General features: G+C 38.6%; 1 protein-coding gene and 1 long non-coding RNA gene across 22 annotated transcripts in view; one reads left to right on the top strand and one right to left on the bottom strand.

Annotated features, from left to right (window-relative positions):
* The window catches only part of ROBO2 (roundabout guidance receptor 2), an 815,523-nt gene that overhangs the window by 772,212 nt on the left and 17,934 nt on the right, over positions 1-25,377 (top strand). For 12 of the 21 annotated variants that reach the window (XM_079974752.1, XM_079974745.1, XM_079974749.1 and 9 more), the window contains 3 exons: positions 6,076-6,336; positions 11,180-11,394; positions 25,105-25,269. In XM_079974752.1, coding sequence (XP_079830878.1) covers positions 6,076-6,336; positions 11,180-11,394; positions 25,105-25,269 — 641 coding nt within the window. Of the gene's footprint in view, positions 1-6,075; positions 6,337-11,179; positions 11,395-22,490; positions 22,674-25,104; positions 25,270-25,377 lie in introns of all 21 variants that reach the window. The other 9 variants (XM_079974750.1, XM_079974746.1, XM_079974757.1 and 6 more) reach the window with 1 other exon arrangement.
* Positions 17-3,261, bottom strand: LOC307215543. Its single transcript, XR_013838563.1, has 3 exons — positions 3,145-3,261; positions 1,890-2,047; positions 17-1,574 (listed from the first exon to the last, which is right to left on the bottom strand). It is a non-coding gene; the product is annotated as an uncharacterized lncRNA (long non-coding RNA).

Raw genomic sequence — 25,377 nt, 5'->3', positions numbered from 1 at the left:
GTAAGGTATCTTTTTTTGAGGGGGAAGGGCCATTTTGAATGTAGTGGAATGCAATATCTCACAGCTGTGGTGTGTAATATGTGTAAGGCCTTTTACCCCAATCAGATTCTGGTGTTTGGATATGAGGGGACTAATATGTGTGGAGCAGAAGGCCTTTTAGGTGTAGCTCAGCAAACAGCTTCATAATACAATTGTTGGATGCACCCTCACATGTACACACTGTTGCCAATAGTAAGATAATGCAATCTTCAATGGGCCTGCAATACAATGTGTTTATGGCAGTAAATTTTTGACATTCCTTTTTCATACTATATAGTTGTTTGAATCCCTCCTAGTTTTCCAAAGTTTAAAGGCCCCTTCATGCATTGCTTACATGAAGGACAATGCAGGAAGGGGCAGTGGGGCAGGGCTGTGGCCCTGGCCTCCCCCCCACTATTGTGCAGCTGACCTGTCCCTACCCTCATGTGTTAAGGTTCCATCTCAGATATCCATACTACACTGGATGGTGGGCCATACACTGCGAGGAACACTGCCACTGTCCCTTCACTATACTCTAGCGAAAACAATGCAATAATCTCCAATGGGACTCAGCAGCACCATCTCCTGCTTGGCTATTTGAAAATTGCTAATACAGCAGCCACATTATTGCAGTACAGGGGGGAGGACAAAAGAACCTTGGCCAAATATTGTCCATTGGCTTGGGGTTAACTTTCTGCCTATAGTTTTCTATTAGCAAAGTCTAGTAGCTTGGACAAAGCATATCTGTGATCCAGCCTCCTCTCTTTATGTTCTCACCATAGTTCCTAATAGATAGTCCACATCCTTGAAATTTTTCAAAAGCTAAGCAATTTTAGCTTTTGGGGTGGGGAAAATATTTTTGTTGTTGTTTGATATGGGCTTGTGCCAGCATTAAACTAGTTGGAATTGATATGGGGTATGCATTGTATGTCTTTGTGTGTTCACAGAGATTTTCTGTAGAAAATCCATGTGTATTCAGATACAGAGAGAAATATTTTTCTTTTGAAAATCTGTGTAACTCAACTTATCCTTAGTGCTTGTTTTGCAAGAGATGCCAGGGACATCTTTTTGGCAGTAATTCAGCGTCATTTTGTTCTTGAACTTGTGAAAATAAACCCCAGTAGAATTTAAATTTTACAGAAAGGATCTATAAATATGGGTGTGTTATTTGAAACAATAGTTCGTTATAAATTTCCTGTGCTAGAACACAACACATTCTCAGCTCAGTTAACACAGAATATTCCCAGTCCACTAATCATCATACTTATTCATACACATTTAATGAAAGAACCATAGCTCTGTTGGAGCACATGGTTTGTATGCAAAAGTTTCTTGGTTCAATCCCAGGCATCTCCAAGAAAACTTGTGAAAGGATTTCTGTCTGAAATTCTGGAGAGCTGCTGGCAGTCAGTGTAGAAAATGCTGTGTCCCTGTATAATGCAACATCCCAGCAGCAGCAGCAGCAGCAGCAGCAGCAGCAACAGCAGCAGCTGTGTGTTACAGTCTTGATGACTGTGAATGGGTTCACTTCTTGTCTTTTTTTGCCTAAAGTGTTCCTGAAAGGAATCAAAAAAACAATAATCATACATACTAGCAGCTAAGTAAGTTGGCTGGTTGACCAAAATAGGGCTACTTGGAAGAACCTTGAACTTTGAAGAAGTTGTTTTCTTTTTAAAGTGGTGAAAACCAAAGCCCCTTCCCCCGTCCCAATAATCAGCCTAGGAGCCCAGAGCATAGGCAACTGAAGCAAAGCTATACCTATAAAGTGCAGCTGGGCTACCAGCAGATGTTGGTAGGATGTATTTGATACCATGGAGTGTCAGGGTCTCCAGTGACAATATCAGATCAAAGAGTTCCCCCAAGCTGCACACCTGCTCCTTCAAGGGGAGTGTGACCCATCGAGAGCAGAATGCATCCCACTCAGTGTCTCAGTCTTGTCTGGATTAAACTTCAGTTTACTGACTCCCATCCAGTCCATTTTCAAGGACATACACTGGTGTCAGTACATTCACTGCTACATCTGCTTGAGCTGTAGAGGGGGAAAAAATAAAGGTAAATGTCATCAGCATATGAAAAACAGTGCACTCCAAAACTCCAGATGATGCAACTCAGCAGCTTCATGTAGATGTTAAAACAGCTTGGTTGGCGAGATGGAACACTAGACTCCACAAAACCAAGCAACATCTATCAAACAGTAGATAAAAGTGGAACCACCACAAAGCAGCTCCTACCAACTGCCAACCCGGCTTCCTTCTCCAGAAGTTAACCATTGTCAATGGTATTGAAAGCCAAAAAGTTGTCAAGTAACAGGTACACATACCTTGTCTTTCCCGCAGCACAGGTTATCAGTTATTCAGGGTCACAAAGCAATCACAGTGCTGTAGCCAGGCCTAAATGCTGATTAAAATGATTCTAGAGAATCTGTTTCACCCCAAAATACTCTACTAACAGGATTTCTATTTGCCTTTAAAATGTTTTGTTCAAGAGGGCACTTGGTCTACCCACAAAGAAAGACACTTTGCTTCAAGTGGTACTGATTAATAATTATCCTCTCTCCCCCCCCCCACCCTCAATAACGATATCTGCACTTTAATGTATTTGCTGTTCTCAGCTCAGATAATTGTGCAATAAAAGACAAATAACTCCCATATATTTTTAAGACACCACAATGATAAATAAGACAGGTAAATTGATGCATTATCTGTAGAGAAACCTTTGTGACACAGGTCTTGGCTTCTCAGTTGTGTATAGTATCTATTATTTGGCGGGGAGAATTTTATTTGTCACCAAGACAACACTGGTTATTTAAAGCTAAGTAATCAGTGATGCTGACAGCATACTTTCAAGATTCACACAGCTCAGCCATAGCTTTTACTATGTTTGTCTTTCAATTACACTTTCCAGTTATTTATAATATTGCAGTGATAATGAGCACAGTTCTCCCTGCCCCAGAAAGTGCATTGTTAGAAGAAGAAAGCTAAATTTGAAAAGACAAGTGCCTTATAGGAAAAAAATAAGGAAAGTGTGCACAGGAAGAATGAAGCTTTTCCATTTTATTCCACTGACTTTTAAATATGAGGGAAAGAGTTAATATATGCAAGTAATATGTGACTATTAAAAGAATACCTGTGTAACAAGCAGGTAAGTGGGAGAGGCAGACAGCCCCTTACTGCAAGACCTTTCAGCTGGCTGCTACTTCCTGGTCACAGTGTGATCAGAGCATTTAGATGCCAGTGCCTGACCCTGAGAAGAAATGGAAAGGCCAGAAGTATTAAGCACCACAAAATACAATTTGGTCTTTCTGCTACATCCCTTTCAGTAGCCACAACAGCTTAAGGGTTGTCACCAGTAATGCATAGAATAGAATAGAATAGAATAGAATAGAATAGAATAGAATAGAATAGAATAGAATAGAATCGTAGAGCTGGAAGGGACCACGAGGATCATCTAGTCCAACCCCCTGCAATGCAGGAATCCTTCACCCAATGTGGGGCTTGAACCCATGGCCCTGCCTTCCTTTCATTCCACCCGATACTACTGCCTGCTTGTTGTGTCACCATTATGCTTCTGTTACTCCTAAACGTGGGGTTTTCAAACTGTAATGAAGATCACTAAAAATAAGTTATGGAATGCATTGTTTGCTTTGTTTGCTAACCAAATCAGCCAATGTTTTATTTAAAATCAAAAGGATTTGCAAATAGAAGCAAAAGGTTTTATGGTTGCTCTCTTGAAAAAAGACAATTTAATATCCTTATATTTCATTATCATGGAAATCCCTTTACCTAAAGAACAATTTGTAGAAATGAAAACTCTCTTCCCCATTCCCTTCAATAACTAAGAAGAGTTTGAGGATCAAGGCTGGCAGTAAAGCAAAGTAATGATGATGGAGACACTTTGGAAGGGAGCAGTAAGGACAAAAATGACAGTAATTTGTTACTGCAGCTTCCCACCTCCTCAAATAGAATAACAGAATCTTAGAGTTGGAAGGGACCCTGAGGATAATCTAGTCCAAACCTCTGCAATGCAGGAATGTCAACTAAAGCATCCATGGCAGATGGCCATCCAACCACTGCGTAAAAACCTCCAAGGAAGAAACGTCCACAACCTCCCAAGGGAGTCTGTTCCACTGTTGAACAGCTCTTACTGTCAGAAGGCTCTTCCTGATGTTTAGTCAGAATCTTCTTTCATATGACTTGAATTAGAAAGTCACTCTTTGCAGTATGGGAATAATATAAAGATCTGATGGAGCCTAAAGTCCTGTGGTGGACTTCTCCAATAGAAGCCACAGCTGTAAAAAGGAAAAATACCCAGGAAAGTTGGCCAACATATAAAACACTTTTAAGAGACGGTGATAGTCAACTAAAATTAAAAAGCTTTGAGGAAATAAGAGAATACATCTCAGACCAATACCACCAGATATTTGAAAATTTTAAATCTGATAAACAAAAGGGATTCTCAACAGATATTTCCTGATTTGAATCTGATCTTGTAAATTCTAAAAGAAAAACTCTTTCCACAACCTACCGACTCCTCCTTGACTGGAAAGTAAAGGAGGAGGAGGTAACAGCGGCCATGGTGAGGTGGTCACAAGACTTTGGCCATTCAATAACTATGTCCCAATGGGAAAATTTGTGGAAGAACAATTGGAAATACACAAATTGTTATACAATTAGAGAGAACTTTCTAAAAATGCAACACCAATGGTACTTAACACCCTGGAAACTTTCAAAAATGTATAAAAATGTGCCAAGTAATTGCTGGAGATGCGGAGATAATTCAGGAACTTTCTACCATATATGGTGGTTATGTAAGAAAATACAGGTATTCTGAGAGAGTATTCACTCAGAACTGGAAAAAAATGCTAAAGGTCTCTTTTAAGAAAAAACCAGAGGCCTATCTCCTGGGAGTTACAGATTTGGATATTCCACAAAAAATGAAGGGTATTTTTTAATACGCTACGGCGGCAGCAAGAGTTCTCATTGCGGCAAAATGGAAGAGTATATGAATGGATCCAAAAGCTGACAGAATATGCTGAATTAGATGGTCTATCAGAAAAAATAAAGAATAAACCAAAACAGGAATTTGTTTCAAAATGGGAGGTTTTCAAAGAATATATGAAATATAATTACAGTAGTTTAAACTCTGTTGCAGCAATAGTTGCAAGTTAGACATAAGAGTTAAGATATATTAAGAAAAAGTTAAATTATGATAAAAGTGTGTATTGGCAATAAGTAATATGAAATTGAAATAAGGAATAGACAGGAGGTCGGGTCTATAGTGTTAAGACCAACTTATGTTTTATTGTTTGTTAAGAAAATTTTGTGTTTATTGTTATTCTTGTGTGTAATTCTGTATCTGTGTTTTCTTTTTCTTTTTTTTTTGCTGTATCAATAAAAAAAGAAGAAGCAGATAGATTTTCTGTGGGAAACTATTGCATAAGGCTTGGTAACTGATTGCACAGTAGAATTCCATCTGAGTGTTTTGATATAACAAACCTTTTCATGATTGCAACCCAAAGCTGCACATCTACTTCGAATTGAGTCCCATGTATTCCGTGGAACTTGCTTTCAAATTTGTGTGCCAGAAACAGGGAAACTGATGGACTGATCAGATCTGATCAGCCCTCTTGTATCCTTTTATCCACATTGCACAGATTTAACTTTAGAGATTTTTGGAATACCAACATAATATATAATAACTGGTACTGAAAATGACATGTTCTTTGTTTTGTTTTACTCTTTTGCTCTTGAAAAAAATTGCTTCATTTAGAAATGAGATTAACAAATAGATTTTATTCGGTATCACTGTTGGTTGGGCCCTTTTTGCCCTTTATCATATCAAAAAGATAAAGAGTGAAATTAAGTGTTAGCTTTGCTGAAATAAATGGGGAGTCTGTGCCTGGTTTTATGGAGTCAGGTATTATTTAGGTTATTCAAGTTTCTTAGTTGTTGTTTTCATAACACAAAATAGAATCCCCATTGTGCATACAGTATAATATACAGTATCATTATTTCAATGAATTATATATAGCCTAAACCTAAACCATTTCTATTCTAGGTATGACAGTGATGGTTGGTGCCCACCTTTACCAGTCCAGACATATTTGCATCAGGGAATGGAGGATGAGCTTGAAGAGGAAGATGATAGAGTTCCTACACCTCCAGTTCGAGGAGTGGCCTCTTCCCCGGCAATCTCCTTTGGGCAGCAGTCCACTGCCACGCTCACGCCCTCTCCACGGGAGGAGATGCAACCTATGCTTCAAGCCCATCTTGATGAACTTACCAGGGCCTATCAGTTTGATATAGCAAAGCAAACATGGTAAATGTGGCAGATACAAAGCCACTGCTGTCTTTCGAAGTCTCTTTTCTTTCTTTCTTTTTAGCAGGTTCTCATATGCTGTCCTCACAGATACAAAGCAAACATGGTAAATGTGGCAGACCCAGATACTATTTGGGAAATGAAAAACATCGGAAGCCACAGCACTTGAGAACGTAATTCTCATCTTGAAGGATCTGCCTGTGCCTTAAGTAACTAATTAACAAAAAGATTTTGTCAGATGTAGATTCTGACTCCTTTGCAGCCTGATGGGAAAGAGTTTGCATGTCACATTGCTGGATTTTGAACCCATGAACATTCCTTGGATATTGATAACTATGGAGGCATTTAAAATCTGTATTTTTTAGAATAGTTATCAACAGAGATATATTTTACTAAATTCATTCCTAAATTCATTCCATGTGTTAAAAATGCATGGAATATTTTAAGATTAGCTCAGTTAGCTTCTTTTTAAAACACAGAGGATCTCTTTTCTTCAAAATAATTATCTTATACAAGCTGTGAACCTAAGCACTGTTATACCATAAGTTGTACTTTTTGGAACTTGTAATTTAATGAAGACTTCTGTAACCATACAGTAAAACACACCCATTTTCTGAATGTTATAATATCAAGTTATCTTGACTGATGAAAAACAACCATCAAAGCCCACAAGTCAATGGGTGAAATGCAGTGTCATTTGAATAGGCATTCCTTACCTCTCTCCCTGATGTAACCTTCTACATATGTCCTGGAATGTCCCCCCAGCCCTCTGGAGCAGATTTGGATAGCATGCAGGGGGGCTGCATCCGAAAGGAGAGGAAGGAGGTCTCATTGCTCCAGTGGAAGTCCATTCATAGAATCATAGAATTGTAGAGTTGGAACCTGAGGATCATCTAAATCCAACTCACTGCAATACAGGAATATGCAACTGTCTCAAACGGGGATTGAACCTGCAACTTTGGTGTTATCAGCACCACACTCTAACCAACTGCGCTATTCAGGCCCTTAATCTCAACTAAAGCATTCATGACAGATGGCCATCCAACCTCCAAGAAAAAAGAGTCCACCACCTTCCAAGGGAGTCCATTCCATGGTCAGACAGCTCTTCCTATCAAAAAGTCCTTCCTGGTGTTTAGTTGGAATCTCCTTCCTTGCAACTTGAAGCCATTGGTTTGGGTCCTAGCCTCAAGAGCAGAAGAAAACAAGCCTGGTACATTTTCCTTGTGACAGCCCTTTAAATATTTGAGGATGACGATCATATCTCATCTCATTCTCCTCTTTACAAGGCAGAGTAGAGCGGGCCTATTACAGTGGTACTTCAGGTTACATACGCTTCAGCTTACAGACTCCGCTAACCCAGAAATAGTACCTCGGGTTAAGAACTTTGCTTCAGGATGAGGACAGAAAATGTGTGGCGGCAGCGCAGCGGTAACAGGAGGCCCCATTAGCTAAAGTGGTGCTTCAGGTTAAGAACGGACCTCTGAAACGAATTAAGTACTTAACCCGAGGTACCACTGTACTTCTCTTGATTGAGACACTAGACTTCTGTTCATGCAGCCTAGAAAAGCATTAGCTTTTTCTTTTCTTTTGCTGCTGCATCACACTGTTGACAAATGCTAAGCTTGTGGTCCACTAAGACCGCTAGAGCTTTTTCACATGTACTACTGGCAAGCCAGGTGTTCCCCTTCTTATATTTGTTCAGGTTGTTCTTCCTGCCTAAATGTAGAACCAGACATTAGTCCCTGCTGAAATTCATTTTGATAGTTTGGGCCCAGTCCTCCAATCACTTCAGATCATCTTGAATCCTGATTCTGTATTTTGTGGTACTAGCTACCCCTCCCAGTTTGGTGTCATCTGAAAATTGGATGAGCATCCCCTCAATTCCACCATCCAATTCATTTATAAAGATGTTGAACAACAATGGTCTCAGAATAGAACCCTGCGGCACCCCACTTGTCACTTTTTTCCAGGATGATGAGATACCATTAGTGAGCACTCTTTGGGTTCAGCCAGTCAACCAGCTACGAATCCACCTAACAGTTAACTTGTCCAGCGCACATTTTACCAGCTTCTCCACAATAATTTCATGGGGGACTGTCAGTTAGAAGCATAAACACCACAATGCCACTAAACAAATTTACCCACATTGAAATCAAGGAATACTATGTCCACAGCATTCCAATGATCCACCGAGCTTCTAACGCTATCCCAAAGAAAGAAAAAGAAAGAAATGAGATTCATCTGTCATTATTTGTTTTTGAGAAACCCATGCTGGATTTTAGTAATCACAGCATCATTTTCTAAGTGCTCACAGACCAACCATTATCTATTCTAGACCTGTTCTTGGAATTGTTGTCAAGCTGGCTGGTTGGTACTTGGATAATTCTTTTTTGAAGATGGGAACATATGACCACCTCCAGTCTGCAGGGACCTCACCTGTTCTCCCAGAATTCTAAAAGATTATAGACAGAGTTTCTGATACAACATCTGCAAGCTCCTTTAGTACCCTTGTATGCAGCTCATCAGGTGCTGGAGATTTGAGTTCACTTAAAGTAACTAGGTGTTCCCTTACCACCTATTTTCCTAGCAGGCTGCAACTCCCTCCTTGCATCATTTATTCTGTGTTCACCAGGTTGTGCACCGCTTTCCTTTTGGGTGAAGACAATGGCAAAGTAGGTGTGAAGCCGTTCTGCCTTCTCTCTTGTCATCCGGCTGTTGGCTACTTTGTGATTTGTCCTTTCTTCCATTTCTTATACATGCTCATCTTACATCTCAGCTCCTCTGTAAATTTCCTTTTGCAGGCACACTGGTTTCTTTAGATGCCTCCCACTTTTCTTTCTTGATGGTTCTGTCTGCATTTGTGTCTTCAATATTTCACCGTTGGGAAACTCCCACCATCTTAGACTTCCTTCTCTTTGAGTATTTCTGACCACAGGATCTCACCCAGTACTTCTTTAAACGTTTTGAAATCGGTCATAACTGGATATCACTCTTGTTCTTGAGGAAAGTCCTAATGTCTCTTTCAGGTTGTATTAGTAAAGAAACTGTAGAATTAAAACTTTCAGATCCCATTCTGGGAAAGCTGAAGATTGACAAGTATAACCTCCCAATTCTGCTGTATTTGAGTAAAAGAGATTATGGAAGCAGTTGCTTAAAAATATTCATAGCATAAATCCAAATTCTTGTTTGGTATTCAAAGGAAGAAGAAGATACCAAAGTAGTTCACCTATATGAGAGAGGCTGTTTGGGGACTGAAAAACAGAGCAAAACAGACTCGAACTATAGAATAGAATGTCACAGGCTTTTTGTACATCTTAATGTGTAGAAATATTATTTTAAAAGTAAAAGAAAACTTCAGCAGGACAAGAAACCGTGTGCTGTTAAGTGACATAAAGTTGCTAAATGGCATAGTGCCAATGAATGTTTCCTGACATACAAAGGCCACAACTTACACTGAAAGAGTTATTATAGGTCAAAGGGGCTTGTATGAATTTTCTGCCAATGCCAAAGCCAGCTGTTTTCCTTGGACAATTTTCAGTACTCCAACCTCGTTTGCAAGCTGCAGCCAATCAACAGGGTGCTTAGGCCACCTCCTCCATGGGATATAGCTTGTTTATGTAACAAGCCAGAAGCCCAGGCATCAGCTAATTCAGGTCTAGGTTAAATGTATAATTGTGCCAGGCAGGACACAGATGCATGCCCTGGCATGCTTTCAGCCTGTACCTTGCAGCTGTTACGCTTCCTGTGGTGGCATACAAACTGCAGGTGCAACTTTGGATGTCAGTTAACATCATGAATCTCATTATGTAATCTGTGCTTTTAAGATGGGGAATTACACACTCAGTATTGGATAAATTGTATCAGTTAGCTGTATCTGATAAACTGACGATGTTCTTATTTGTGGTGATCATGATGGGCTAAAGGACTGCAAAAGCACATAGAAATCTGAGAGATTTCAGTGGAAGTGTTAAGTACATCACCCTAAATCTCACTATTTGTTATAAATGGAGTTTCAACACCTTAATCCTATTCCGTTTTTGGCATCTGTCTGTCTCAAGAAACAATGGAGTGTGTCTCCAGGGGTGAAGTCAAATTACTGCGTTACCAGCACTGAAGTGTCCTCCCTGGGGCACAAGCCTGGACAGTATGTATGGAAGTCCTGGACTACTTAAATGGCAAAAAAAACCAACCCTCACTGATGTCCAAAGGAAAGCAGGGCACCAGCTTGGCCGCAGAAGTTGCTGAAGGAGGCATACAAGGCACCATTCAAATCCACTCCAAATTTGTGGAGAGTTTACTCCTTTGCCTTTTCTTCTCCTGAAGATATCCTGCAAGGATTAGAGTCAATAGTTTTCCTTCTCCTAGATGAGCTACCTTCTGAGATTAATGAGCCCCATCTGCCCCTCACTTCCCTCCACAGCACATGCAGAAACTACCTTCTTGACCATTTAACCCATTACTGGTCTTGTCTGCTCAGTCCGCTGGAGCCTTCATATGCAAGTCCCTAACTCAGCAAAGGTTTGAGGCCCATTAGCTACCCTCACCTGGTTTAGCCAGCCAGTTAAAGCCCTTCTTGGGATTTGGCTGCTGCCACAGACTGACAGCTTCTAGGAACCACAGGTGAGAGTTGCGTGCAGGGTGGGGACCAAAGGTGAGCAAACTACTCCAGAAGGAGCGTGGCATGTTCCCCACCAGAGGTACTACCCCTCCCCTAAAACCTCTTAAGTCCCACTGAGTTAAATGAGACTTATTCCCAGCAAAGTGCAGTATATGGCTTATGACTGGATCATGTTTCTAGCTTTTTAAAGTGCTTTCCCCTTTTGCCTTCTCCCTTTTGCTCTAGGCACATTCAAAGCAATACTCAGCCACCCCAGACTCCACTTCCACCATTAGGATATGTGTCTGGATCTCTAATATCAGATTTGGAAACAGATATTCCAGAGGATGAAGATGAGGATGAGGATGATATTGAAGAAGCTTTAGAAATCACAAGACCACTGAGAGGACTAGAGCATACTCCAGGCTCTAGCATGGACAATCTAGACAGCTCAGTGACAGGTAGGCAAACAAAATTAAGAATGAACCGGCTTAGTAAAGATGTAAAATATGTTCTAAATAAAATAATGTTTAAGGGTATTCTATTCTGCTCTATTTCTGTGGCATTTAAAAAGTTGTGTTAATATTGCTCACAACTGTTAAAGGATTTGAAAATGCTTTTGCTTTGCTGCAAATGATAAGAAAATTCATGAATTTTAAAAAGCTTTAAAAACATGAAAGAAAAATCAATTATATCCCAGCTTTCATAGAAAGTTCACTTTACTGGGAAAGCAAGTTTATTACATGTATGGTGGAGAGAGGGGTACAGCAAAAGCAGCTAGACTAAAAAATATACTTTGTATCTCAGGAACAACATGAGAAGCTGACATCTATAAAAGGTTTCTATGTTTTTTATTTTATTTTGGGGCTTTGTAAAAGTGATGAATGTCAGAAGATGTTTTTTTCTGAATAACCTCAGAACAAGTTGTAGTATGAAAGAACAGCTATGTGGTGACACCTTTATTTTGTGCCCACTACATATTTAATCATTCTTCCCTTTCAGCCAAATCCCATTTAATTAATCGAACATCTTTTGCTTGACTGTTTCTTATTCCTCACATGTCTGGAGATGTTACAGCTAGAATAATCAAAGTCCAACCTGGAAAAAACTAAGCTTGCCCAGCCTGAATTGATAATAAAACTGCTGTTGGTAGAAGATAGACAACCATTCCGTTTTGCGAGAAAGTGCTGTTCTTACATGAATAGCATGACCTCATTCTAGGCTTCAGCAGACTTTCATTTCAACTGATGTTGGACCTGCACTTAACGTACTGTATCTAGGTTGACTGAGGTCTATTGAAGCCCAAGCATGCATGGTCTATATAGCTCATTAAAAATATTGCACATCTCTTCAGTTGTTGATCTTTATGGGACAGTACTAATTTCTGAATATATCTTCATGAAATTTCTGTTCGCTGAAGACAGATTAATGCAGCGTCTTTTAATACTTGCCTTCCTTCTGTGTGCCTTGCAAGTTGTTTTGAGTTTGGGTTTTTTATGCCCTTATCTAAACACTGCAGCTATGAAAACACATTGCACTTTCCAATTAGAGTGGGAATATGACAGTAATGAAGCATCAGTACCTCGGATTTCCCTCTCTCCCTCTCTGTGTCATTGAATTAAGGGAAATGGTGCTTTATTCCCACTTTCCAGTTTCCCTTCCCCATGCCCTGGGGCCAGGCTGCTTGCCAAGCTAATTAAGATTTAAGAACTGTAGCTTGACCGCTGTGATTTGAAATCCAGATCCAACTGAAGACTTGTAGTTACAAGTTTAAGTCTCTGAATTTGGAAGATTGGCTTATTAGTGCACAAGTATGTTAAGCCACTTTACCTGAATTTGCTGGAATTTTTAGCATAATCTCCTTCTGGCTGTAATACTGTGCATTTTTGCATGTGTCTAGGGAGGCATTCCTGTAGCAATCCATCGAAGGTCTTAGAGTGATAATATGTATTTTAAAACCTGCTACCAAAATACTATTCATTTATATGTATTAATATGTCAGTCTTTATATGTGTGTGTACGCGTGCATGATTTGCATATTTGCTTTTCTATAAGTCGCTGTCTCTTTTCTTCCTAGCAATGTACAAGTATATTGATTACAAATTCTGGTTTTTAAAAACCAACACTGCTCACTGAAGCCTTCAGTTGCCTACGTCATTATTTTTAAAATGCTAATACTTTGTTATTGTGCCAAACCCTTAGGGAACAAAGTGATAGGGGCGAAAAAATTAGGCCAACACCAAATGGATTTGCATATCTTCTTATGTATCCTTTTCTGCCTCCTTATGCTTTCTGTAGGAAAGCATAATCAGTGTCTTGTTTTCATTAGTGGTAGAAGTAGTGATCATAAAAGAAAGCAAACATGATTCTGAATCACCTTTTCAAAGGGTGAAGTTCAAGTTAGGAAAGAAGACTTAACTCTCTTTGTTACCGTTAGTATGAAGTTGACAGGTCCTAGATGGAGGAGGACACTCAGAATATCCCAGTCTTGGTTGCCAAAGAAATATCCCACACATTTTCTTCATTTAGCTTATTTGACTTTCTGTTTTTTGAATCTTGTATATGAATGCTTTCTTTTCCATTGCACTGCGATTATTCATTTACATAATAGATCAGAGACCCTTCTGTCTCTGATAATTCAAATGCATCAAAGTTCAGCATTTATTTATTTGCTGAAGAATATGGTAGGCAAAATAGAACATAGGAAGTTGCCTTAAAACAAATCAAACCATTCCTCCATCTAGCTCAATATTACCTATATTGGCAACAGAGGTTCTATGGGGTTTACGACAGGACTATATTTCCATTTGGAGATATCAGGGATTGAACCTGGGACAATTTCTGCTCAAAGCATGTGCTCTACTTCTAAGCTAAACCCCTTCCCTTAAGATCAAAGATTATCACTGTCTGTTTTTCCCTACCTATATTTCAGAAGTGTAGATACAGAGGCCAGAGAAGAAGTTGAAGGTGGGCATTAAGATTCTAATAACCCATGTCCATAAAGAACAATTCCTTCTGGAGGCAAAAAGATTCCTTCTGCCACTCTGCTGGGCAGAAGGACTTCCATTTCCCCCCACATCACGGTTTTTCGGGTTGTGGAGGAAGCAGGCTATGTCCTTGTCTTATGATCTGTTTAAGACCATTATAAATAGGAGATCCAGTATAAGTATCAAAAGTTTTATAAAATCTTTTTCCCCCTTAATAAAGACATATTGGGACATGCATTAAGCACAATGTAACATAGATTCTGTGGACGTTGTACTACTGGATACGATAACATGAAATCTTTGCTGTAATTACTACGGAAGCAAATATGGGGAGTTTCATACATGGAAGCCAACAGACTTTGGGAAATATGCTAAAAGATTAATACAAGAATAAAAAAAGGCACTACTAATACTGGGTAATTAGACCTTGATCTAAACTGACTATCATACATGAATAACAGTATCCCAATTAAAATTAAACATTTAAACATAAGGTGGAATCTATATTTTATATACTTGTTTCCTTTCCAGAACATTATAATGAACAAAATGCAAGCAATATATAAGTTTGACATTTTTTATAGATGCAAACATCATCAAAGCATTTATAAACATTAATGAAAAATGAATTTATGCCACTTAGCCAAATTTATTTCTGTTTGAAATTTCAATCTTTCCCTGCAATCTTTTTCTCTCCTCCATATTGCTGAAAGGCACAAAATTTTGTCAAATTTATTCAAGCTGTTAGCATGCACATAGAACATTAAGTAGTTGTTCAAATGTTGCTGAGCAGTAAAATACTATGATAAAGTGGCATCTTGCTGTGCCTCCATTACATCTTCAGCACTAAAATTAATTTATGATCAGTCATCAATTCATTTACATGTCGTTTTATGCGAAATCCATCCTTGCTGATGAATGTGTATCCCTAGATCCATTAAGCTAGAGTAAAATCTGTGCTTTATAATATGACCCTGCTAATTGTTGCATTACCATTTTTATGAGATACAAAATCTAGCAGGTCCCCTTCTCAGAGCTCATATTAAGCCATGAACACCTTATTTCCACTAAATGAAGTCTGCCACACTGCCTGCACAGTAAAATGAATGCTTAAAAAATAATAATTAAAAGGACAGATTTCCCTCCCTTGTGCTATGTGCTTGTGTGTTCTATATTACTACTTTCAGGTGCAACCCTGATTTATTCTCCAGAGGACATTATTGTGGTTCATTTACTTGGCCACTGACATTGCAATGACAAGGCAGGGAAGAAAGGTAACGTGTGCCAGTCCTTGTCACCATTGCTGATGTCATTGCTTCCTGTGGCTAATGCCAGTGCAGTGATTAAGAAGTAGACTCTCTTGCGTAGCCAAATCATTAAAACATTTCACAGATGCCACTAGCAGTCTTTTAGATAACAATGCTAAACATGTTATACCACAATTTAACCGCAACTTGTCTGGCAAGAGTCCCAAAGTAACAGGTGTTTGTCCTTGTTTCAACTTTTACGCTGCTACAATTTCCCATTTTTAAAAAATTCACCCTTGACCAAAGGAGGGCCAGTCTATTTTAAAGCATAGTATGGCCCAGATATAAAACAGAAAGAACAAAAATCTGACCACTGCTAACATAGATATAGTCAGAACTTCTGGCAGAATGAAAATGTTATGTGTGGGCATTGTTTTATGAGTCTTCCTGTTTATGATGATAATAAGCAGCATTTCAACCTAAAGCACATCACTGCAGCTTTTTAAATGAGCCAAAAGAAGAAGGAGCATATTTCCTCTGGCAGGAGACTTGGTTCTATGCTGGATGTAGATGACGGGTGAAGCACCCCTTCCTTCTTCCACCAGCCTGCTCACTTACCTGCACACACTTCCTTGTCACTTGTGGCTAGGGCTAGGGTTAAATACAAGGCTCTATTACTCTTTCATTTGTCTTTTGTGTCTTTATAGTACATTGGGGATCTAATTGTATAAAAGACTCACTAAAATATTCAGACTGCAATTATGGCATATTGTCACCTCGTAAATATGTCTACCACATTAAATAGCGAAACGCAGACAAAAAATTGAAGTTGCATTAAGCTATTAAAACAAAGTAGGGGGGGCAGCAATCGCTAAAGTGAAAATAAAGCTTTTTGTCTTTCTTTTGCTGTGGAAGTTCTATGAAAGATAGATTCATTTTGAGATAAACTGAAATTTACAGGTTTATACACACACATCCCCATGTGTATGTAGCACTGAATTCAATAAAACATAATTCACATTGGGCTCTGTCAGACCTCTCCTATGACAGCCATAGATTATGAGGTGCTTTCAGTCTCAGCCTATCCAAAACCAGGAGCTTCATCCAGCACCTTGGAGACTGCAAAACATGTGCAACCAAGGCCAGAATTTGAAGGACCATAAAATAATTTGTGATCGTAAGATTTATTTCCCTCTAGATTCCAGCAGCTTAATAGTACACTGTGCATGTGTGAAAGTATAGCACAGGTGGGAAACCTTTGACTTGGACCTCAGTTTATGTGGCCCTTGACACCACCTGAAGCTGTTCCATACTTATCCCGAGTCCCTTCCTTTCAGTTTGGTTTCCACCTTATTTTTCCTGGCTTTTTGCCTCTCAACCCCATGTGGTTTCAAAAAAATTGGAAGAAGCAACATTTTATTTGATAAAAATACTTTAATTTTTGTTTTACTTGTTTCCTGGTTTTATGGCTGGGAGGGAGGGGTTCTGAGAACAAATAAGCAGGCTTCTGCTGTGTATGTGTTTATATAGCACACTAAAGTAGAAAGGGATTATTTCCACTTGCTTTCCAGAAAAGTAGCAGAATCGACCCATTGTACTTTTTAAAGCAAAAACACACAAAAAATAACTTCTTTCTACTTATTTGAGAGTAACCCATCAAATCAAGCAGGACTAATTTCTGCATAGACCATGTAGGACTGGAAATTCTAATCTGAAGAAGCCAAGGCAAAAATTTAAACAAGGTCATATGCATTCCAGATTAGTTCATCCAGAACACTTTTATCTTTGGCTTTTTCCATCACCAGTGTTTGTTCCACTTACCGCTTGCATGTGCACCCTCACTCATGGGCGTAGCCCGGGGGGGCAGTTGCTCCCCCCTAAATCAATAAATAAAAATACTTCGCTAACTGACCAGTCGCGTCACAGATAACTCGGTTCTCAAGAACAAAAAGGTTGCCCACTTCTTATGCAGAAATAGGTCACAAAAACCAATGCAAATGAACCCTGTCAACTAATTTATCTATGCCCTTCTGAAATGGTAGAACATGTTGTAACTCTGAGGTTCGGTTTTCAGTAATGTTCAGTAGTGCAGCCCATGGGTCTCTTTCTCGGAATATAGGTATGAACATACCCTGCCTGTATTCTGATGTAATATGGTTCCCAGCTTTGTAGAATCATAGACATATCAGTGGTTTTCATGTCTTCTTACTGTCATGATAAATTATGTTGCAACATAGCATCCATTTAAGGCCAGAGTCTTCATATTTGAAGCTGAGGTGTATAAAATCAATTCTTTCAAGTAGAACCACTAGAAGATAACTGCACCTGAAGAAAAAGACTAGTATTTAAAAGAGTGCAGTATAGATGCCTATTACTGTTTCATGAGCTTGTTAGCTTCAAGAAACAGAATGCTAAATGTGAATAAGAATGACATTCATCTCTTTTTTTACCTGCAAAAACATCTGGTAATACTAAGGTCCAGGAACAAACTTGTGAGTCTAACCCCCACTTCCTCTTTTATTTATAACTTTTTGATTGCTTCAGCACCTTGAAATTTTTATGGAAAATAGAGAATTCAGCTTTTTCAAATAGTGGATTTTGTTCTAGATAAAATGCTTACTGCTGCTTTCAGCAGGAGGAAAAAATTGCAGCTGACAGACAGCATGGGAATTCAAACAAGCTATTGGAAAATAGAGTGCGCTGTATTGTATGAAATGGACACCTGCTTGGAGCCTGTTTCATCCTGTTTGAAAAAGGCACAGCTGATCTGTGACAAAATTAGATCTGAAGTTTCCTAAAGCCAGATTTAAACCAAATTTGCTGCTCATCCTTGTGCTCAAATTTTAAGGGAACGTTAAAAGAGCCCTGTTGGATAAGAGCAAAGACCTATCTACTCCAGTTTCCATAGTGGCCAACCAGATGCCCACAGATAGGATATGAGCACAATAGCCCTCTCCTGCATTTCCCTAGTGACTGATGAGGCACAGTACCTCTGATCCTGAAGGCAGCCACATTCATTATGATTCATTATGGCTGTACCCGTTCCTACAATTATGCCCTGTGAATGTGTCAACTCCATTTTAAAGCAATCTAGGCTGGTGTTGCATCTTCTATCCTTCAGCTTTATTGGTTGGTATTGGGTTCTAATATTATGAAGAGGGAGAAAATTGTCTTTCAATCTGCTTTATCCTTACTATACATACTTTTAAAAACATCTGTTATGATGCTTCCCCCAGCCCAAAGTAAAGAACACATTGTAACCTTTTCTGATGGGGCAGTTGCTAAAGCTCCTTGATAATTTTGGTTGCCTGTTTCTGCACATTTTCCAGTTCTACAATTTTTTTTTTGCAGAAACCAGAACTGTATTTAGTAATCAAATAACTGCTTCATCGTAATTTGTATAAAGGCATTGTAATATTATCAGATTTATTTTATTTTATTTATCCCTTTCCTTATAATCCATGACATGGAATTCACGTTTTCACAGCTACTTATTTGAAATTTTCATTAAGTTATCCACCATGATTCCAAGATCTTTTCTAGTCAGTCACCACCAAATTAGGCCCTTTCAGTGTATATGTGAGTTTTGGGAGTTTTATTTGCTCCAGGGTGCATCACTTTACACTTTCACTGAAACTCATTTAGCAATTTAATACTCATTCACACAGTTTGGAAAGATCCTTTTGAAGCTCCTCTTGATCCCTTATTGTTTAATCCTTGAATTATATGGTGTCATTTCCACAACACTGCTCACTCCTGACTTCAGATCATTTACAGAAAAGTTTAAAAGCACTGGTCTTAATACAGATGGCAGGCAAAAAGAGAGTTTTGACAGGCCTGTAAAAAAATTCCAGGAGGCATTCTGTACATCCCTATATTGTCAACAGATGCCTCCTAAAACAAAATTCGGAAATAATTTGCAGATTCCTCCTAAAGCAGATCATTGGAGGAACTTTGAGTGAAGGAAGAGACTTAAGTGAAGCTAGAGAATATTGGGGGCGGGCATGTTGTGCCTCCCCTAATAATTCCTGATTTTAAAAACTGCAGTTAAAAACAATCATCTGGTGATGTCTTGTTAGTGTGGGTTAGCTACAAATATATATAGTGTCACTGCAGGTTAGAAAGGGTTTTCTGTATGTTTTAAAGAAGCAACAACAACCCAATAACACCCAATGAAAATCAGAGCTTATTGCTTAAAGCTGGACTACAGCTCCCATCACTCCCATCCATTGGCCACACTTGGCTGAGCCTGATGGGATTTGAAGTCTAGCAACACCTGAAGTTTGAGCTTAAACTACTTCTAGACTTACTCCCTTTTAAGTCCCTTTTCAAAACTTGGATATTAATCACAAGGTCTTGTCTTAAGTAAACCAGCAAAGCTGCAAATGGCTGTTTAATATAAAAACCAGACTTTTCCCATTATTTCCTTAATAGATAGCTATTACTCCTTTTCAAAAAAGAGTAATTTTGGAGGTGCACAAGACATGAAGATCATCTACATGAGTTTGCTGACACCTCTAACATTTGCCATGCTGTATTATTGTCATATTCCTGAGTCTTTTCTGCCATGTATAATTTTAAAGTGATTTTCTTTTAAATTGGTTTATATATAATATTCATATGAAAATATTCCCATATTTTCTGTAATGTTGCAGTTCATCTTTCTTTCCCACTCTGTCCAGTTGAATTTCTGTCTTCCAAATAATCTTATAATCTTATAAAAACAGAACCATATGGGTTCACAGTTGTGCCATGCTTTGTCCTGCTAGAATACGCTACACCTAAATGTCATATTAGCACCTGAATCTGGGTCAGAATGGTCCGATATTGGTTCTATCAGCCTTAGTTGGTGGATTGTGGTACTGCATAAGGGCAACCCAACAATGTTGTCTCACAGTAATAGCGACTATCCCCATCACCAAAGGCAGTTTGGGCCTTCTCACAAAAAACAAGCTGTTCTTTTGGGTTGTCTCTCACAAACTGCAGGGACATTTCTGATTGCCCTGATGGAATTCCTATTTCTGACACTTTAAAAAGAGCTGAAATGTGCAGTCTGATTTGACAGTGCAGTTAGTTGTGTCTGTAAAGTTTTTGACAGTTCTGCTCTCCAGTAACATCCCTCGAGTAGTATCCCGCATTATTATATCATACAAGCGATTTTGGGAAAGGATGAGTTGCCTCCCTGAATTAAGGCTATGACACCATTCTTGTGGAGCAACTCACAACATTGCTGTTAATATTATTCACACACACACATACACCAGCTGATTCATCACGTTCTGCAGTCCTTGAAAAAAATAAGGAAATACATTAAAAGAGTGTGATTGTGTGTTTTTACAGATATATAGACATACACACAATATAACAACCTTTAAGCAATTCAGAATATCAGCATGTTATAATTTAGATCTTGTTTTCAATATGCAGCTTATTGTAAACAGGCTATGATCCAACAAAATATCAGTTAGTGTAAGAGATCTGTGTACATAGTCAGCACTTTGTTTTCTGTTTGGGGTGTATTTTTTTTAATGAAAATCAGTGCTGGTCTCTTCACCAGTGGGAAATGCTGCAGCAAAAAGAGCAAGCAAAATTCAGCCTTCATGTTTAGGTAATTTCCTTGCTCGCTGAGTTGTTGTTGTTGTTGTTCTGGTTACATCCCACAAAACACCTAAACTGATTTTCATTTAAAGTATACATGTCCTGGTTACAGAACTCCTAAACCTTTTTTCATTTAAGGTATATATGTTGAGCAGTTGACATTCTTTCTTCAAATGATGGTCACCAAGTCAAATGAAGCAAGGCTTGTTTTAAATCATTATCCTGAACATTTCTATACACAAATAATCTCTTCAGCTAGCCTGTTGTAGTGATCTCTGTTCAGAAATCTATGTAGTTTTACTTTTTAAGAAATGGCTTTTTCACTTTTCCCCCCAGCTTGCCTTAGCTGTTATCTTGCCTTACCTACATCTGTCTATGTCAGGCAGAGTCAATTTGGAAAGTAACAATTTTATTTGTGCCTCTGGCAAGCAGAATCAAATTGTCAGTCTCTGTTGCGCTTAACCCACTTTCAGCCTGTCAAATCTCTGTCGACTCCTTCAGCTTCTGTTCTTGTATCTTGGAGTGCAGAAACTTGTTTATTACAGCATACCACTGCATTGATGCTAAAAGATTTGGTCATTCCACCACTGCAAACTATTTTCATTGTTTTGGAAAGCTAATTGGCACCAAAGCTATTTCCTATGGTTTTGTATAGCACGGATGTTTTGAATTGTCACGTAGGCATCCTGTGCTTCTAGTTTCAGACTAGAAGTTTGAGACTCTGAGATGCCCCAAACAACTTTTATAATCATTTTGCTCATTGCAATGGGCTGGCTGAAAATATCTGTGTTTTAGAGTTTGGAAAAACTAGTGACTAGAGCACCTTTACTTTTAGTAGTGGAGTAGAAAAGGGAATGTCATCAGATGCAGCTTTTCTCAGCACTTTCAACAACAAACCAACATCTGCCCTATTTACATCTTCCATTTCTTCCATTAAAAGTCTAAATGAGCAAGAATTCCCAGTAGGTGGTGAGACTTGAAAATCCTCAGAACTTGAACATTTTTGAATGGTGCCATTTGCAGCCTTATCTCAAGAGTGACCTGTAACTTTTCACCTTGAAGACTAGAGGCTGAGATTTTAATTCCAAACTTTAAAGCCTTGAATTTTTATACATTTTATATATCCCGGAAAGCAGAGTGCTCATACCTGGAAAAGCAAAATGCAAAAGGAAAGATTCCATTTGACTGGATTTGCCTCATTCCTGAATTTTCTACACACAAAACTTACTCGTGCCACACTAACCTATGGAAGGTAGTGTTTAAGGGTGGTATACAACTAAGTTTTATTCAGAGTAGACACATTAAAATGAACATGACTAAGATATGACCATTAGTTTCAGTGGGTTTGCTTTGAGTAAAACTTAGTTGAATACCACAGCAAGTAAAGAGTTTAAAAATTTAAGTTTAGGACAGCAGGTACCGGTAATAATTGTATGATACAGTGCATTCATGTTTTTCTTATTTTGAATTCTGAGGTAAGAAATGTCCACTTTAAGATCCTTTATTAAAAAAAACCTGACAAAATCTGAACTTCTCCATTGGCTGAGATCCATGGTAATGGGTAAAACTGCAATGAATTTTTATCTGAATTTCCCTATTCTAGAAATACAAAATTGAGATTTGAAAGTAGAAGGAAAAGAGGTATTTTAATAGCCCTTTGGAATTTACATAACAGTTAAGCTATTTCATGTGTGCAACTCACTAGCCCCCTACATTTGTTTTTAGGTTCACTTGTAAATGGATGGGGTTCTGCGTCTGATGAGGACCGTAACTTTTCTAGTCATAGATCTAGTGTAGGTAGCTCCTCAGATGACTCCATCTTTACCAGCGGCAGTTTTGCACAAGCTCTGGTTGCAGCAGCAGATAAAGCTGGGTTTAGGCTGGATGGAACCAGCCTATCAAGAACAGGTTTGTAGACACAAAGCTAATGCTTTTTGCATGATGTGGGCCTCTGTCTTTTCTTTCTTCCTCCTTTCCTAAGAAAAGTAAAACCTCAGCATAAATATGCCTAACATGCATATAAAGCAGATGGTTTGTTTCTGCCTGTTAGGTTTTTTGTTTTTTGTTTAATAGTACTTCAAGCAGAAACAAAGCAGTGCAGTGCACAGACATTTTAACACTTCTCTTGACTCTGCTATGGATTTACTGACACCGACACATACTGCCTTTTAATACGGCCTCAAGGAGACTGCTAATTTTGCCATGCAATTTTTGATGATTTATTATTTGCAAAACCTTCTCACAATCAATAATATTTCTTGTGAAGAACTGCACACTTAGCTTTTATCTCCATTACTGCTTCTCTTTTGCATCTCTCTTGCCAAATGTATTTTCTGGGAAGACTGTGAGCATGGGGTGAGTTGGTGAAAGTTTATCACTCTAACAATGCAACAGTTTAACAGCCTTATTAAATGGTTGCCTTTTAAGGCACTTAATCCAATCATTTATTGTGTCTGACAGCAAGATTATAATTAAAATTGTATCATGGACAGCATCTAGTTAAACAAATTAGTTGCCTTGCTTAAACAAAGTGACTCTGATTTGGCTTTCAAATGCCAGATAAAGGCAACCTTATATTTTATTTTTTCTGTGCTTACTTCTCTTTCCTTCTCTGCAAAAAAGATGAGTCAAAGTACATAAAATGCTTAGAAGTAGGCTATGGTTGTGTTCAGATCATAGTAGGTGCATTAAGGAGGCAGAGGGCACTTCCTAATGGCAGATTGGGGACTCTGTAGCTACTACATGAAAGTTTTGTGCAGCCCCTACATAGTGTTTCGCTCTGTGTTATTTTCCAATTTGTTCTATTTCCGTGGAAAACTGAGTAAGTAAAATTCCAGCAAAAATACAGCCAGATTAAATGAGGAAGGAATATGGGATGACATTTTGATGGGGATCATGTCATGTGGATGCTGCACAAATCTTGCATGAATGAGCAGCAGAGTCTCCAGAGTATGGTGTGGAAGTGCCCAGAGATACATTGGCTACTCTTGGGCCTGTTTATAACACAAAGGGATTACTACACAGATCAAGAAACTTCAACAGCATAACAAACTCCTAACACCCACTATGTGGGATGGCTGTCATATGGTTGTAAAATTTAAACCACCCTGTACATAAAACAGAGGGCTTTGTAAGGGTTCTGGCATGCATGTTTCTCCTACAAACATCCCAAGTGGTCTGTGTGATAGACTCTTGTAAGGGAGCAGTGCACTTGTCACTGAAAGCAGGGAGGAGGCAGGGAGGAGGAGGAAGGCTTTATAAGACTGCAATCTCATCAAGAACAATAAAGGACTAATATACTGTAGTATTCTACATAAATCCTAAGACTTTATATTGAAGTATTATTAATCAAGTAGATTATTGCCGAAAATCATTTGTTCTTCCATTGGCTTTGAAAAACCGAACTTAATGTATGCTTGTTTAAAATTATGAAACCATTGTTAAAAAAAACAAAAACCTCACTTTATAGAAAATTACAAAAATTCAGCATATCGTAATTTCTAAGGTGTGGGAACTGCAGGAGAGGAATCAATTAAAATTTGCCCCCTTCCTCCTCCACTACTAGAGATGTCTCGTGGATCAAAAGTCTTTCTATGAGTGCTGGGGCACAAACTGGATTCCACCTCAGGTTTCTAAAATGGATGACATTGAAAAGAAAGAAAAATATACATTCTTACTAAAACTAAAACAGTCTGTGTTGCTTGGTTAATTTGTATTGCTTGGTTAATTTAAGCAATACATATAAATTGAGTGGAATAACTTTTTTTTTGGCTGATGAACACTCCATTAGTACTGAAGGGAACACAACTGTCTCGTTAGACCTGGAAATGACAACTCTATTTGATTAGCCAATAGCTACCTTTTTCAATAAATATTAACATCTGCATGCATACAAAATAATGAAATATGGATAAATCTTATCTGTATTAGCCTGTTCTTGAATGGTTTGGGCCCCAGAATAAATTGTCTAATGTGGTTACTTATGCAATAAAAATACAGCATGTGTTGGGCAAAGCTGAGGTTAGACTCCTCATCCAGAACACATGTTTTCTGCATAGAAGTCATGGTGCGTAAATGTTGCTTCCAATCTTTTTTTAAAAAATGTATTAGTTTCGCATTTCTGTTTAGCATACAAAAAAGATGGTCAGCAAATGGTGAAAATGTTTTTCAAATAAACTTTAACAGTAAACTCCAACACTGAGTTTGTCACTTTGCTGGTGGTGCTGTCAATAACAGTTGTCATGAGTTTTCATGTGAGGTGTTGCAAATAAAGAAACGGAAGCCTGTTAGAGCAGGCATGTAAGCAGAATAACGTATCAATTTCCATTTTTGTTTGTAGGCAAACCATATTCCTCTTCTCAGAGGCCTCGGCCAACCAGCCCCTTTTCTACTGACAGCAACACGAGTGCAGCCCAGAGTCAGAGGCCTAGGCCTACCAAAAAACACAAGGGAGGCAGAGTGGATCAGCCTCCATTGCCTCACCGTAGAGAAGGAATGACAGATGGTAAGTTCTTTGTTAGAAGTCATTTCCATGTTAACTGTAAAATGGTACTTTCCAAATTAGTATAACAAGTTACGTGAAAGTTTATATTAAATTGTGTTTGTTCACTAT

The sequence above is a fragment of the Podarcis cretensis genome (genome assembly GCF_951804945.1).
Source record: "Podarcis cretensis genome assembly, chromosome: 4".
NCBI lineage: Eukaryota > Metazoa > Chordata > Lepidosauria > Squamata > Lacertidae > Podarcis > Podarcis cretensis.
The sequence above is the reverse complement of the archived record's forward strand: the minus strand, read 5'-3'. Positions and strand labels throughout refer to the sequence as shown.